Source organism: Diabrotica virgifera, chromosome 6, assembly GCF_917563875.1.
Source record: "Diabrotica virgifera virgifera chromosome 6, PGI_DIABVI_V3a".
In the NCBI taxonomy this organism is placed as follows: domain Eukaryota; kingdom Metazoa; phylum Arthropoda; class Insecta; order Coleoptera; family Chrysomelidae; genus Diabrotica; species Diabrotica virgifera.
This window is the reverse complement of record NC_065448.1, coordinates 196744788-196760009: the sequence shown is the minus strand read 5'-3', so window position 1 is coordinate 196760009 and position 15222 is coordinate 196744788. Positions and strand designations below refer to the sequence as shown.

Here is a 15222-nt window from a genome sequence, read left to right as displayed (position 1 = left end):
AATAGTTGGCAGGTACCAAAGTGGCTTCTGTAGACAGAAGCCAACAATAGACCAGATATTTGTTCTGCGACAGATCCTTGAAAAAACAAGTGAACATAACATCGACACACATCATCTCTTCATAGACTTCGAAAGCGCATATGACAATATAAACCGAGAATTCTTAATAAAAGCAATGAAAGAATTTAATATACCAACACAACTAATAGAACTGATAAAAGAATCTCTAAAAGTAGAAAGTAAAATCCGGATACAAAACGAACTAACGGAAACAATATATGTGAAAAAGGGACTACGCCAGGGAGACGCTCTATCATGCATCTTGTTCAACATTGTACTCGAGAAAATAATGAGGGACACAACAGTCAATACTCGAGGAACAATAATTAATAAAAGCGTGCAAATACTAGCATTTGCAGATGATGTTGACATAATCGCAAGATCAAGAAGAGAAATGATAGAGGCATTCAATCAAATAGAACGAGCTGCACAAAATAGTGGCCTGAAAATCAACCAGAACAAAACAAAATATATGCAGGTAAGTAAAAACACAGAAATAAGGCAGCCACAAAATATAACAATAGGAGAATACAACACTGAGGGGGTAAAAAACTTTACATACTTGGGATCCCTAGTCACATCTAAGAATAACGTAGCAGAGGAAGTGAAGAGGCGAATATTTATTGCCAATAAAAGTTATCATGGCTTAATTCGGCAACTAAGATCAGACAACGTCGCAAGGAAAACAAAATGCCAAATATACAAAACCCTAATAAGACCGGTACTCACATACGGCTCAGAAACCTGGACACTCACTAAAAGAGAGGAAACATTGCTAGCCACCTTTGAAAGAAAAATCTTGCGACACATATATAAGGGCACAAAAAAATGGAATTTGGCGAAGAAGGTACAACTTTGAACTATACGAAATATACCAGGATCCAGATATCACAACATTCATTAAAATAGGACGGCTGCGTTGGATGGGACATGTAGAAAGAATGGAAGAAGGCGAAATACCAAACAAAATATTCAAACAGATGCCAGTAGGAAAAAGAACAAGAGGAAGACCGAAGCTGAGATATTTAGAACAAATAGAAAATGATATAAAAACCTTAAAAATAAAAAACTGGAGAAAAAAAGCACGAAACAGATCAGAGTGGAGAAGAATCCTGGAACAGGCCAAGACCCAGAAAGGGCTGTCGAGCCAATGATGATGATGATGATGATGATCAGTACCTGGTGCCTAAGGCACGTCATGCTTTAGAGATTCGAGAGCTTTCGGTACTTAATTAATGTAAACTGATTACTCACAGGTTTTTGGGGCTGCTGAACATGAAAACGCCATCAGATCCAACCCAAGGAGCACCTGATGCCTAAGGCAGGTCTTCTTCTGGAGTTTCGATAGGTTTCGGTATTAAATTGATGCAGATAGGTATTACTTATGGGTTTTTGGGGCTGCTAAACACAAATTCGCCATCAGAATAGACACCGGGGTACCTGGTGCCTAAGGGCTTGTTTATATGCGGGCGGTTTGCCAAAGTCAACTGCGCGGTTTACCTGTTTCCCCCCTATTTTTCTTGGTGTTAGTGTGAAACTTCAAAGGCGGCATTAGGGTGAGATCAAGTAAAACAGGTAAATCGCGCAGTCGACGTTGGCAAACCGCCCGCATATAAACAAGCCCTAAAAGGCACGTCCTCTTCTGGGGTTTCGGGAGTTTTCGGTACTAAATTAATGCGAACGGATTACTATTGGGTTTTTAGGGTTGCTGAACACGAATATGACTTAGTAAAAGAATCTGGAGTATCTCTAGTGACCACGATGAATAACACTATCAAAATAAAATAGTAAATCGATCTTCAAATAAATGAAGGAAAAACATTGTCAGATATAATTTGAGTTTATATTGGTATAAATAATTAAAACAATTGAATAGCACAATATTCGCGGGTCGGATCTGATAGTGTATGTATGTTTAGCAACCCCAAAAACCTAAGAGTAGTCCATTTGATTCTTTCGAAACTCCAGAAGATAACCTGTCTTAGGCACCAGGTGCTCCTGTGTCTGTGCTGATCACGTATGCGTGTTCAGCATCTCCAAAAACCTATAACTAATTGGTTTGCACTAACATAGTACCGAAGACCCGCGATACTCCAGGAGCCCCTTTCTGACCATGGGATCCAGGTGCTCCGGGAGTCGGTTCTGGTGGCATATTCGTATTTAGTGACCTCAAAAAACCCTCCAGTAATTCATTTGCATCAATTAAATGCCGAAAACCATCGAAACTCTAGAAGATGACGTCCCTTGTAATGGCCTTGGCCACCACGTGCTCCGGAGGTCAATTTTGATGGCATATTCGTGTTTAGCGATCTCAAAAACCCATGAGTAATCTGTTTATATCAATTTATTGTCGAAAACCCTCGAAACTCTAGAAGATGACTTGCGTTGAAGGTCAAGGTGAAAGTAAAAGTCGCCATTGGATAGCCAGGAAGAAATCCTAGACTACTAGTACTTTTCTTTGATCCAGACTACTACATGTTGCTAGAAAACCAGTCACTCAGGGAATTGGAATACCCAGTAAATTTTATAATTCTCCGAGTTTGTGCCTCAATATCTTGAAAATCCTCCATACGATCGAATTGTGCCCATGAGAACTTTTTATCAGGATGCTTCAAAGTGTATTTTCCCAAAGTACGAACTAAATCCACTGGGACCTAATTTCCATAGGTTTGTGCGGGGTACATTAAGCAAAAGCTTGCAATCACTTCGATGAACTAATTGATGAATGTCTAATAAGGCAAGGATACCGAAATGACATCATAACACTTTCTGTTATGTACATTTATCAATTCGAACACGAGAGGTTGAACATTTGTGCTCTTACGTCATTTACTGGCTTTTAAATTCATTGTCTGCCTATGTCGCCGAAGTAATTTAGGTATGGTGGATTTATTTGGAATGATTATAAGGAAATTAGGTCCAGAACCATAAAATTGTTGATATTACCTGTCAAGCATTTTTGTACTGGCTTTCTCATACTTTTCCAATAACTGCGGAAGGTGCGTATCGTCATCACAAGAAGAACCCCAGCCTAGCACTCGGGCTAAGTCGTTGCCTGTTCCCAGGGGTAATACTGCTACTTGGCACTGTTTCTGAAAAATAAAATAGTGTTAATAAACTTTTTTTAACAACTAGTAATTATATAGATCCTAATTACATCCAACATTTTACCAAATTTCAGAATTATTAAAAATGGTGGAAATACCTTTTTCAAAAAAATAAATGGGGCCCCTCCGCCAACATTTAGAATGTAGTTTATTACACACCAAATTTCAGAATGATTAAAAATGGTGGAAGAACTTATATCAATCATGGGCCCCTCCGCCACTGATTGATTAGATGAATGAAAATTTGAGATGTTTTAGAAAGAAACATCATTAGAAAGAAAGAATGAAATAGTGAGATGTTTTCGAAAGAAAGAGCATCTTCTTGTGAACGAACCAAACAAACCGAATGAGCTGAGCGCGAACAAAGAAGCAAATGCTTAGGTTATTCGAAGTGTTTGTTCTATTCGCCGCCTTATCAAGTTCTGCTCATTTTATTACACAGTGTTCCTCCGACCATGGAAGCAAATAATCTGGTTATAGCTGCTGGAGTTTTTGTTATACAATTTATTACAAATAGAAAGAAATTCAATAAAAAACATGAAAAAGACATTTGATAAGGTTGTTTTTAAGTCCTAACAAACAACTATATAGTTGTTGTTCTGGGTTCATATATTATATCTAAAAGGAATGCCATAGGGGAAAAAGAAAATCATTTAGACACATATATGTCATCCGTTCCTAAAAAAGTATACAGTAATTATTATTAGTTTTGGTAAATTTTTTGAAAAAACTACATTTTATTGGTCCTGTCGATTTGGTACTTTTTTTGGCTTATCTTTTCGGAAACTAGCAAGAAAACTATCAATATTTTGCCTTGCTTCTTCGGAGGTACATCCTACTTCTTCAGTAAATATCATGCATCACTTTTTTATTTTATTATCATATTGCCCATGTTTTGGATTCAATAACGCAGAACAGCATTCATATAAATCAATTAGATGTAAACATTTTTTTCTGTTCCATTTTCGATTCCATTTTTTTAAGTGCCGAACTAATCAAAATTCTTTTTAATTAATAGTCCAGGGCGCATCTGTTTTGAGATGGACGTTGAGAGGTGACTCAACTTTTTTGCAGAAATTGCTTGAAAATAACTCAAATAATAATATTTGAGTTATCCTCCCACTCAAAATGGTCCGGAACATTGTTTAAATAATCAAAATGTCAAAAATGAAGGAAAAATTAGATTTTTTTCTTCGTTTTTGATTATAACTTTAAAAGTGTTCATTGCCGAGAAAAGTTGTACTGACATAAAAGTTGCGTAATTAAATTTACTACAATATAGTATTATCTAAAAAATAAAAAAAATGTCACCCTTGTTGCAAAATAGCAATAATTGCGAAAAAATCCATACAAAAACAAGTATTCGCATTTTACGTTTTTCAACCATTTGTGCTCCACTTAGGACCTTCATATTTCACCCAGAAAAACTTTATGATACAGTAAAATAACACTGTAAATTTCATTAAGATCGGTTTAATAGATTTTGCAAAATAAATTTTGCAATCCAGTTTTCGCAAAAAAATATTATTTTTTTAAAATTATCCAGAACTGAAAATAAAGCAGGCAGCAAGTTGAATTTTTTTTTGCTTATAGAAGTGTACTGTACCGTTCATTTGCAGTTTGCAAAATTAAAATGGATTAAAAACCACGGCGTCAGGAAATTTTTTAAATAAACATGAATTTTTCATGTGTTCGATTCACATAAGTTCATTTCCACCATTTCTTCCAATCTTTATCTAATATATTATTTTCTTACTCTGTTGTATATTTTGTTGTATTTTAATATTTTAATTCCACAAAAATCAAACTAATTTTATTATTGTTTGTGAAATATGGTTTAAACAATTGCATATGTTCAAAAATAATAAAATTTATTCTCTAAGTTAAAATATATGAACAAAGAAAGTTTTTGCTAAAAAAGTGTTATTTCAAAGGATAGAGTATGTGTTTATATTTTGTAATAAGCAGGTTTATTTATTTATATCGAAATGCAATAAAAATTAAAATGTATCAATCATTATCAAAGGTCATTGGAATGCCCAATCAGAGCAAACTATCCGCTGTCCTACGCGTAGCACCAATAGTTAATGTTTATTTAAAAAAATTTCTGACGCCGTGGTAGTTAATCGATTTTAATATTGCAAGTTGCAAATGAAAGGTACAGTAAACTTCTATAAGCAAAAAAAATTCAACTTGCTATCTGCTTTATTTTCAGTCCTGTAACATTTTGAAAAAATGAATTTTTTTTGCGAAAGCTGGATTGCAAAATTTATTTTGCAAAATTTGTTGAACTGATCTTAATGAAATTTACAGTATTGTTTTACTATATCATAAAGTCTTTCTGGGTGAAATATGAAGATCCTAAGTATATGTAGCGTAAATGGTTGAAAAACGTAAAATGCGAATACTTGTCTTTGGATGGTTTTTTCGAAATTATTGCTATTTTGCAACAAGGCTGACTATTTTTTAAATTTTCAAAAAATTTTATATTGTAGGAAATTTAATTACGCAACTTTTATGTCAGTAAAACTTTTCTCGGAAATGAACACTTTTAAAGTTATAATCAAAAAACGAAGAAAAAAATCGAAATTTTCCTTCATTTTTTGACATTTTGAATATTTGAACAATGTTCCGGACCTTTTTGAGAGGGAGGACAACTCAAATATTATTATATGAGTTATTTTCAAGCAATTTCTGCAAAAAAATTTGAGTCACCTCTCAACGTCCAAATGTACTAATATTTTTACAGATGCGCCGTGGTCTATTAAACCTTTTCCTCGGACACAACAAATACGTTGCTCGCCCGTACCCACTAAGCATCAACGAACAATTGGGCCATGTTAAACAAAAAGCAACCAACTCTCAATTTGTAAATTAAGAGAAAATGAACTTTTTATGTTTTTCTAAATATTTAATTTTCTGTCATATTTTTTTAAACGATAACTTCACTAATCAATAGTTTAATTTTAGAGCAATTTTATCATAGTAGTATCAAAATTATTCTTATAAATTTTTACAAAAAAAATTGTTTACGCACATTTATACTGATATCTGACAATACGAACCAGTACGCCAATGCGGCTAATATTAATACATATATGGTTCATTTTTTACTACCCCACGCTCTCAAGCAGAGGGGATTGAAGTTCACCAAAGGCAGATTCCAGAACCCCATTCGAGTCAAAACATTCAGAGAAGCAACACACATATTAACCTTTTATTTTTTAATACTGTTATATATCTAGTTTACTCAATATACGTTTAAATTCAAAAATATTAACAAGTGCGAAGTGATTTACGACCACCCATCAACCTTTTTCTTAAGCTTCGTATAAACAAACAAAAATAGCCATATTGAGGGTTGGTTTCTTTTTGCTGTTGGAAATATATCTAATAAAATGCAATCTGCATAATCCAACCAACCCACAAAATCCATGAATAAAACCGAATAATTTCAGTCAACTCAGTAATACCATACAGTAGAATTTCTACTATTAAACATAATATCAATACAAATAAAAAATATGCGATAATCAGTCAAAACAACAAACCATAATATTTAAAAAGTAAGATAAACATAGCCTTAATCCTAAAACTTACCATTTTCTGCAATTTCGCGAGCCGCTTAAATTATTTTAACAGTTCTTGATTTAAACATATTTTTCGCATTAAAGATTCAAAGATTTCTTCATAATATAATAGATATAACACAACAAATATTTTAATATTTAAGCACTAACTAACATTGGTCAGTACCTACACGTAAAAACAAAAAGATGCAACATTCCAGGAACCGTAATCGGCATAACAATATCAACCCACTTGGCTGGTACTTTTCGACAGTGCAATCTAATAATATGTTCAGCCACACAAACAATCCAAGTGGGTTGGTTATCTTATACGAAATCTTAAGTGAAGTATTATTAAACAGAAATAATTTGGAGTAGTATTTTTCATGGTTTAATATTTAGAATGGCTTGGTTGCTTTTTACACAATGTAGAATACACATTTTTAAAATGGATATGTGACATTATCTTGTTTTCCTCAAAAATGTGGGTTGGTTGCTTTTTGCATAACAAGGCCCAATTATACGTACAAGTTAACATATCGCCGCTTCACAAGAATGTAGGCTTAAGTAAAAAAAGACGATTTTAGAGGAGAGGCATTTTAAAATTTTATGGATATGATTATGACCATAACTCCTAATAGGTTGTCATTTTAAAGAAATTACATTACAATTTTGTTAGAAATATATCTAAATACAAACTGTGATAACTAGATAAATTTATAAAAGTGTTTTTGTTAACCTCTATTGCATTTGAGTGTTTTTTCCTCAGAAACATTTACTTTCACTTTGTTAAAACGCTGACCTAACTACAAAAAGGGTCCTTATTTTAGAGACAATTTTCACAAAAACTAATCGTAAGTATAAGAATGGTCGTCCTTGACGAGAAATAAACACACAAATAGGGAACTTGCATAAATTTTTAAATATTAAAATGATATTAAAAAACATAAGGTAACATGATCTTAAAACGCTTGCATGCGAAAAAAACAAATATTTTTAACCCGTATGCTAATTACGACGCTTTGAAAATGCTATAAAATTCAAATATCTTAGGAGGCTCTTGAACGTCCTTCTATTGGTCCGACGTCACGGGCCACGGGCTAGCAGTCGGTAACAACGCGATTAGGGTAGGTATCACGGGTATATTACATTTTAATCGTCTTTAATGGAAAATTCCTAAGTATTATTTATGTTCATCTTATATATTGTAATAAGTAGTTCCCCAATCAGCTTAGTTTTAAACCGAAATTGATAAAGTTGAGTGCTACTTTGTAAAGAGTTTAAAACGCATAATATGACGGACGAGGGTAAGTCTGACAACTTACCTACAGTTGATGTCTTCATGGTGGCAACTTTTATAAAAAGTAGTGAAAGCTATTCTATTGGAGAAATGCAAGGTGTCAAGGCAAATAAGTAAGAGTTATTAATAAGCGTGCTTAAACCTTATAACAATAGTTTGGTACCATTATATTATAGTATACGGTTTACCCGGTGGGTTTGATCTACCTACCTCTAATCGAAGGATTTCGTATATCCTGGAAAAGATTACGGTGTAATTTGCATTATAATAAAGATTATATTTTATTGTAATGTTTATTAGTACCTACTGGAGCCTTTCATTATTGTGTTCAAAGCCTTCTGAGAAAAGATTATGGTGATTAGCAGACGTACCAATAGAACGTGTACATATTCAACAAAATCCTTCTTTACAAAGTTAATAATACGCATAAATAAGAAGAATCATTATTGTAATTTTACAAGTTAATATCTTTATCATCTCAGCTTATACGTACACCGCATCCCTGCGGTAGACCGCAAGCTATAGTAGAAACCCGACTGTATATCGCATACTATAGTACCTCCAATACTTTTTAGTTACTCTTACTTTTATTACTAAAAGTTTTGTTTATTTTTAAGTTACTTGTTTTTTTTTGTTCTTCAACACAAGAAACGACAAAAGTAATTTCATAAAAAAACTTTTTGATACATGTCAACAGAGATAAAATATTAATATTTTGCCTGTCACAGAAAAAAATCATTTTTGCCACAGAGTAAAACAAGATATTTCAACTATATTATTTATCTATGGGCAAACTGCATTAAATGCAATAGCCCACCGAACGAGCAAACGATACGAGTGGCCTATGACCTCAGAGCCCAGCTCTCACTTTTGAAGTTGTTTGAAACGGAAATTTTAGGCGCGGAACTTTGATCAGATGTTGTACGTACACTATTCATTGTTAAGACGTAATATTTTAAATATAACATTTTCAAACATAAATTAACAATTTTATGCAAAAAAATTTTTTAGTGCAAGTTCCCTATTGCTTCACATTCTGCGCTATTCTGCGGCGTAACTAACTTGGCTCTGTATTCATATGAACATGTTAAGTATTTAACTCATTTCGCGCTAAACAAATATAGACCAAATGGTGCCATCTCTTAGCGACTATTAATACTCTAACGTCATAGGTCTTTATTCACGCGATAGATACTTTTATTTTTAGTGGATCTGCATTAATAAGTCAATTTTGTCAAATTTTGACTTGAGCCTACGTCCTTGCGAAGCGGATATATTTACATACGTACGTACTACATATACGTTCAAAATATGCCCGGAAGTGGATAATCTAATTCTAAGTAACTTTTATTCTATAAGTAAATACTTATCGAGTTATTTGCGAGTGAATATGTTCATTTTTCGAAATGATATGAATATGTTCGAAAAACATATTCTTAGCAATTAAATAGGTTATAAGAAAGCCAAAAAAAATTGTGTATGTATAAAGTCTGTATACCCAGTAGAAGCAGAGTTTCAGCTAATGAGAAGTAGGTCCTTATTCTTCAAATTCCAAATCGAATAATTCAACGTGAAATAGCTAAAAAATGAAGCACTTTTTGGGCAAAACTTATCACAACTTTTATGAAGTGTTTAAAGAAAGCTTTATTTTTGTTTTTAAAAAGTTTATAGCATCAGAAGTAATCAAGTAACGCTCAAATTAAAGGTCACTTTTTTTGCTCAAAAAAAAAATCCTGGAAATTACCTCCTCCTTAGCATCGAATAAAATTAATCGTTACTGCTTCAGAGGTTACGTTACTTATGTAATGTTTATATAATGATCTGTAAGTTTCATTGGTTCAGAGTGCCTATTTTTAAAAAAATTTGATTTTAAAGGCAAAAAATTTTCCTTTTAAAAAGAAGGTTCCCATTGTTTTCATTCTGGTGGGGTGTAGAATAGCATTATGTTGTTTTATATGCCGTTAGAGTGAAAACTTAGTCTTGAAAAAATTTTTATTTTAATTTTGAAAATAATGTCTTAAACATTATTAGTGATACTAAAAAGCTTAAGAGTTAAAAATGTATATTTAGCTTTTATGAATACTTTGTATTTTTTGTTTTTCTGTAAGACAAAAATTGGTTAAGATATTGCTGGTCAAAATTTGCATAGACTCGTTATTAGTGACTTGTTCAAACACTTTTAACTACAGCCCTTTCAAAAAATAATACATAACTAGGGTAACCTGTGAAGCAGTAACGATTAGTTTTATTTCATGCTAATTAGGAGGTTATCTTCACGATTTTTTTTACCAAAAAAAAAGGAACCAACTTTATTTCGAGCATACCTTGCTTACTTTTAATACTTAAAACTTTTTTAAATACAAAAATAAACGATTTAACAAAAGTGGTGAACTTTTCTTTGAAAAGTGTTTCATTTTTTAGTTATTTCATGTTAAACTATTCGATTTGGAATCTGGAGAATAAAAACCTACTTTTCATTAGCTACAACTGTGTTTTACTGGGTCTACAAACTGTATACAGACACCATTTTTTCCCCTTTTTTATAAATATTTTTACTAATAATATTTTTTTGATGAAAAATAAACATATTCACTCGAAAATAACTAAAAAAATATTAACTTAGAAAAGTAAAAAGCTCTATAGAACAAAAGTTGCTTAAAATTAGTCAGCTTATCCACTTCCTGACTTTTTTGAACGTATATTTTTTCACCCGCAAGAAGAGGTGGTACTCATCCCCAGGGCAAAAGCACACATCAGCACAATATCACTTTTTTTCTTTGTCATGTTAGCTATTTGTATGCCAAATTTTGTGTCAATCGAAGCGGTTCTTTAAAATCCGGAGGTTTTGCAATATTTTACCGTCAGTGCATGGACTAAGAGCAATTTGTTACAGCACGCTCTCTGTTCATTCGGTCTGTTCGGAGAAAAATGCTCAAGTCGCATTTAGAAGGCGATCAATAGGTCGTATATTTCATATCATTACATTCTGGCATAAAAACTGCAGAAAATATGAATCCTTAGTTTAATATTAAATTATTACATTAATAACACAATATAAAATAATAGCTAACTTTGTATGTACAATAACAAATATCTATTTAGTATTTTCAGCAACATAAACAATTTAGTATTCGGAATTAGGGAAAAACCTACCGTAATAAACTTAAACCGTTTTTTTCTACTTCACAATAACCAGTTTTATCGGTTATTTTTCTGTCCCAGTTTTAACCGGTTTTTTCTTTTTAAAGTAACAACCGGTGAAAAACCGGATAAGTTACCTCTGAAAAAATAATGAATTCGGAGAAATAGTATATTGTATAACAAGTGAAAAAAAAAACCAATATTTCTCACGAGCGCAGAAGTTTGTTGACACGAGCCAGTGGCGAGTGCCGCAAATCAAGCGAGGAAGAAATATGTCATTTTCTCACGTGTTGTACACTGCACTTTTTCTATGGATGCGTTGTTGTCAAGAGTTCAAACTTCAAAATTAAATAATTTAGGTGTTTGTAGGTATATTATATGCCTAAATGTTGAAATAAAATACATATACATATTATGTATATGTAGGTATTTAATATTATTAATATTTATATACTTTAGTTAAAATTATAATTAACAGTTTTGAAAGGTAATTCCTTGTATGTTGGACTTCAAAACATTTCAACGAGAATAAACACATTTTGTTTGACAACAATAATTGTGTTTGTATTGCGCATGTTACCATGGAAACAGCGATCATATGTATAGAAAACCGACGGAGAACCAGTAAGAAATTATTTCTCACTGTAATGGCCGACTGCGTGAGAAATTTTTTGTTTTGAATGTATGTAAGTAGTGAGAGTAGTTGCACCTTGTACAGCATCTATAGAAAAAATATTGTTTGCATAAATTCATCAATAACTCTTGATTTGTGCAATGCTTATATTCGTTAATTACTCTCACACTCACTGAAATATGTTTAAGAATAATGTGATAAGCTGAATTGGCTATTTTAATGAACTTAAGAATAAGCACGTCTTGTTTATTGAATTGGGGAATCCTAGTAAAAATAGATATTAGTATCATTTGTGCAGTCATAGTTGTACATATTATAATAATTATTGTATAGATGCTACACCTACACAAACGAGAATAAACTTATATTTTATCATTAATAAATGTAGGAGAAAAAATCGTTCCTGTGGAACCACTTGAAAATAATGAAAAAAAAAAAAAAAATAAAATAGTTTTGTGTATGTTGTGTAAAAATGAATTATTGTTTTTCAGAAATACAACAAATTTGCAAATATTTGGGACAATAATACATCCAGTTCAGAATTTTAACAATGATTCATTATTTATTTGTATACGTTTTACTCTTTTTGATGTTACATTTTAATTTTTATAATTATTCATAAAGGTACATGTATATACACGATATAGTCTAATTTACTTCATATTACGTTTGTAGTCTTATAAATAGGTACCTAATTTCACTACCTTTTGTATTTATTTGGCATTATTTGGACCCGAAATTTTCATTGCGTTAGTTTATTATAAAGGTAGGTCATAAATTAAATCACATATTCTGGTACCAAAAATAGACCGATTGAACCTAACTTACCTTAGTACACATGTGCACTTAAAAACATTTACAGCCCTTTGAAATTACCAAATGAAAATATATTTTTTCCAATATATCGAAAACTTATTTTATATTGAAAATAGACATGTAATGTACCACAAACTAAAATGGAATGTAAATGTAACGTTGTTACCTATAGGGTATTGAATATTGATTAAAAAAACCGACAACCGGTTTTTGGAATAACCGGATTTTTTACTAGTTGTAACCGCCAGGTTAAACCGTAAGTAAAAAAACCGGTTTAACGGAAAACCGGTGTTTTGTCAACAACCGCCATCCCTATATCGGAATCGGATTTAATTATTTTGTTTGTATTACCATTGTTTATATAGGGATAGTTGGTCAGCCCAATAGGAAAATTTGTTTGATTCAAATTGAGACAGTCACCAGATGTCCCCACAATTTCTGTCAGGGTCGCAACGTCAAAATGAATAGACACCAAGTTGGATACGATCCTATTCATAACACCCCAACTCGCATACATATTAAGAAAAATAAATATATATTCAAGAATATATTTAGAAATTGAATTATTGATGTCATGCTATTACATATATAATATTTATAGGAGCATGACATCATTAATTCAATTGCTAAATATACTCTTCTAATATATATTTATTTTTCTTAATATGTATGCGAGTTGGGGTGTTATGAATAGGAACGTATCCAACTTGGTGTCTATGCATTTAAACGTTGCAACCCTGACAGAAACTGTGGATACATCTGGTGACCGTCTCAATTTGAATCAAACATATTTACCTATTGGGCTGACCAACTATCTCCCTATATAAACAATGGTATTACTATTTACATTTATAACATTATTCAGCATGCCTAAATCCATTTAATAATTCCTCACCAATGAATAATTTATAATGCTGCATAACCCAAAGCCTATCGATTGCCTTTAATCCTTTTATCTTTAAAATGTTCGTTGCGTGGAATTTATACAAAGAAAATAACAATCAGTTAATATTACAGCTAATAGGATCTAAATTGATGGTTTGATTAATGTTGCTTTACTATCTCTCCATTCCTCAACAATTTGTTTTTGTACAACGGAAACATCGCATTATAGTAATAGTAGGGGAGCATTGGATGTTAAATTTGCAGTTATTAAAGCGTCACAGGGCCTATTGGGTTGTGAAGATTAGGTCCTACAATCAAAAAAAGTTAAGTAAAATTTTCCATTTTAGTGGTGAGGGTGGAAGGTGAGCGGGTACAAATTTTCAAAAATCGTTTTTTCCGATTATATCTAATGCTAGCTATCCATAATTCGAAAACATGTCTCCAATAAAAGTTACTTATTTTTACGTAAAGGAATCCAAATCTGCAATAAAAATGGAGGTTCCTATTTAAGATTTTAAAGTAACCCCCCGCCTCACTTAAGTGGGGTGGGTCATATTTGGGGTCATTTGATAGATTTTAAAAAAATATTGAACACGTATTTTTCATCTAACAATAAAACACTGAAAACGTTTGTTTTTGTATTTTTCATTTTGTAGATCTGATTATACACCCCACCCCCCGCCTCACCTACGTGAGGGGTCGTGTTTGGGGTCATTTGAAAGATTTTTGAACACGTAAAATATTGAACACTTATTTTTCAGTTTTTCGCTCTAATGTTCATTTCGCGAAATATCACGAGGATTTCTTTTTAAGATTTTAAAGTTACCCCAGCCCACCTCCGTGGGCACGATTTAGCAGGCACTAGATGCGACGTTCTGTCTAAGCATTTGACAGATTTTACAGCATGTGTAAAATTTTTAATAAGGTTAGTTAGTTTTAATAAGGTTACTTTTAATAATGTCAAATAGCACAAAGTTAATACTGCAGAAGGCTAGTTTTTCTTTATTAACAGAAAATCTAAACACATATTATGTTTGAGTTTATGGTGATCAAGAAATAATGTGTGAAAAAACTCTAACAAGAAGTAAAACCACTTCTATGTAAATTGGTATATTTATTAAAACTTAAAAATCCCAATGGATTGAATAAAATATGTCCAATTCAGAACGTTTTCAGACCTATCGGTCCATCATCAGTGAATCTACAATAAAATAAGTAATCCCACCATTAGAATTGAAAGATGGTTGAAAATTTTTTTTTTAAAAAGCTAAAAATGTGGTTAGATTACTTACGTGCATACTTGCTAAATAGCCCCAGAACCAAACAATGGTTGAATTTAAAATTCGATTTACATTATTTAAAAATAATATTCAACAGGCTAAACGCCGATGTTACAGGATATTGCCTATGGGAACATGGTGAAACCCTACCAAAACCTCAATCAACCATCTTAGGCCAACTTTGACTATAAAGTGACACTAGTGTGTATGGAACTGTTTGAAGTGACATTGACAGTAGAGAAAAAGGTAGTCGATTTTACAGTTAATTAACCAATAGGTCATGACCCACAACAAATGATAAAAATTTTAATATCTGAAAATGTCTAACATTTTAAATCTATTGGTTATTGAAAAGAACTTGTGATATTCAAAATTAATTTAGAAAATAAGATTATTTATATTGACTGTATACCATAACATTAGATTGATC

At 32.0% G+C, this 15222-nt stretch overlaps 1 protein-coding gene across 1 annotated transcript in view; it reads right to left on the bottom strand.

Annotated features, from left to right (window-relative positions):
* The window catches only part of LOC126886270 (diacylglycerol kinase eta), a 144577-nt gene extending 131926 nt beyond the window's left edge, over positions 1-12651 (bottom strand). Inside the window, exons 1-2 of the mRNA XM_050653140.1 lie at positions 12640-12651; positions 3007-3152 (exon numbers count right to left, since the gene is read on the bottom strand). Of these exons, the coding sequence (XP_050509097.1) occupies positions 3007-3152; positions 12640-12651 (158 nt within the window). The remainder of the gene's footprint in view (positions 1-3006; positions 3153-12639) is intronic.
* Positions 12652-15222: the final 2571 nt, after the last annotated feature.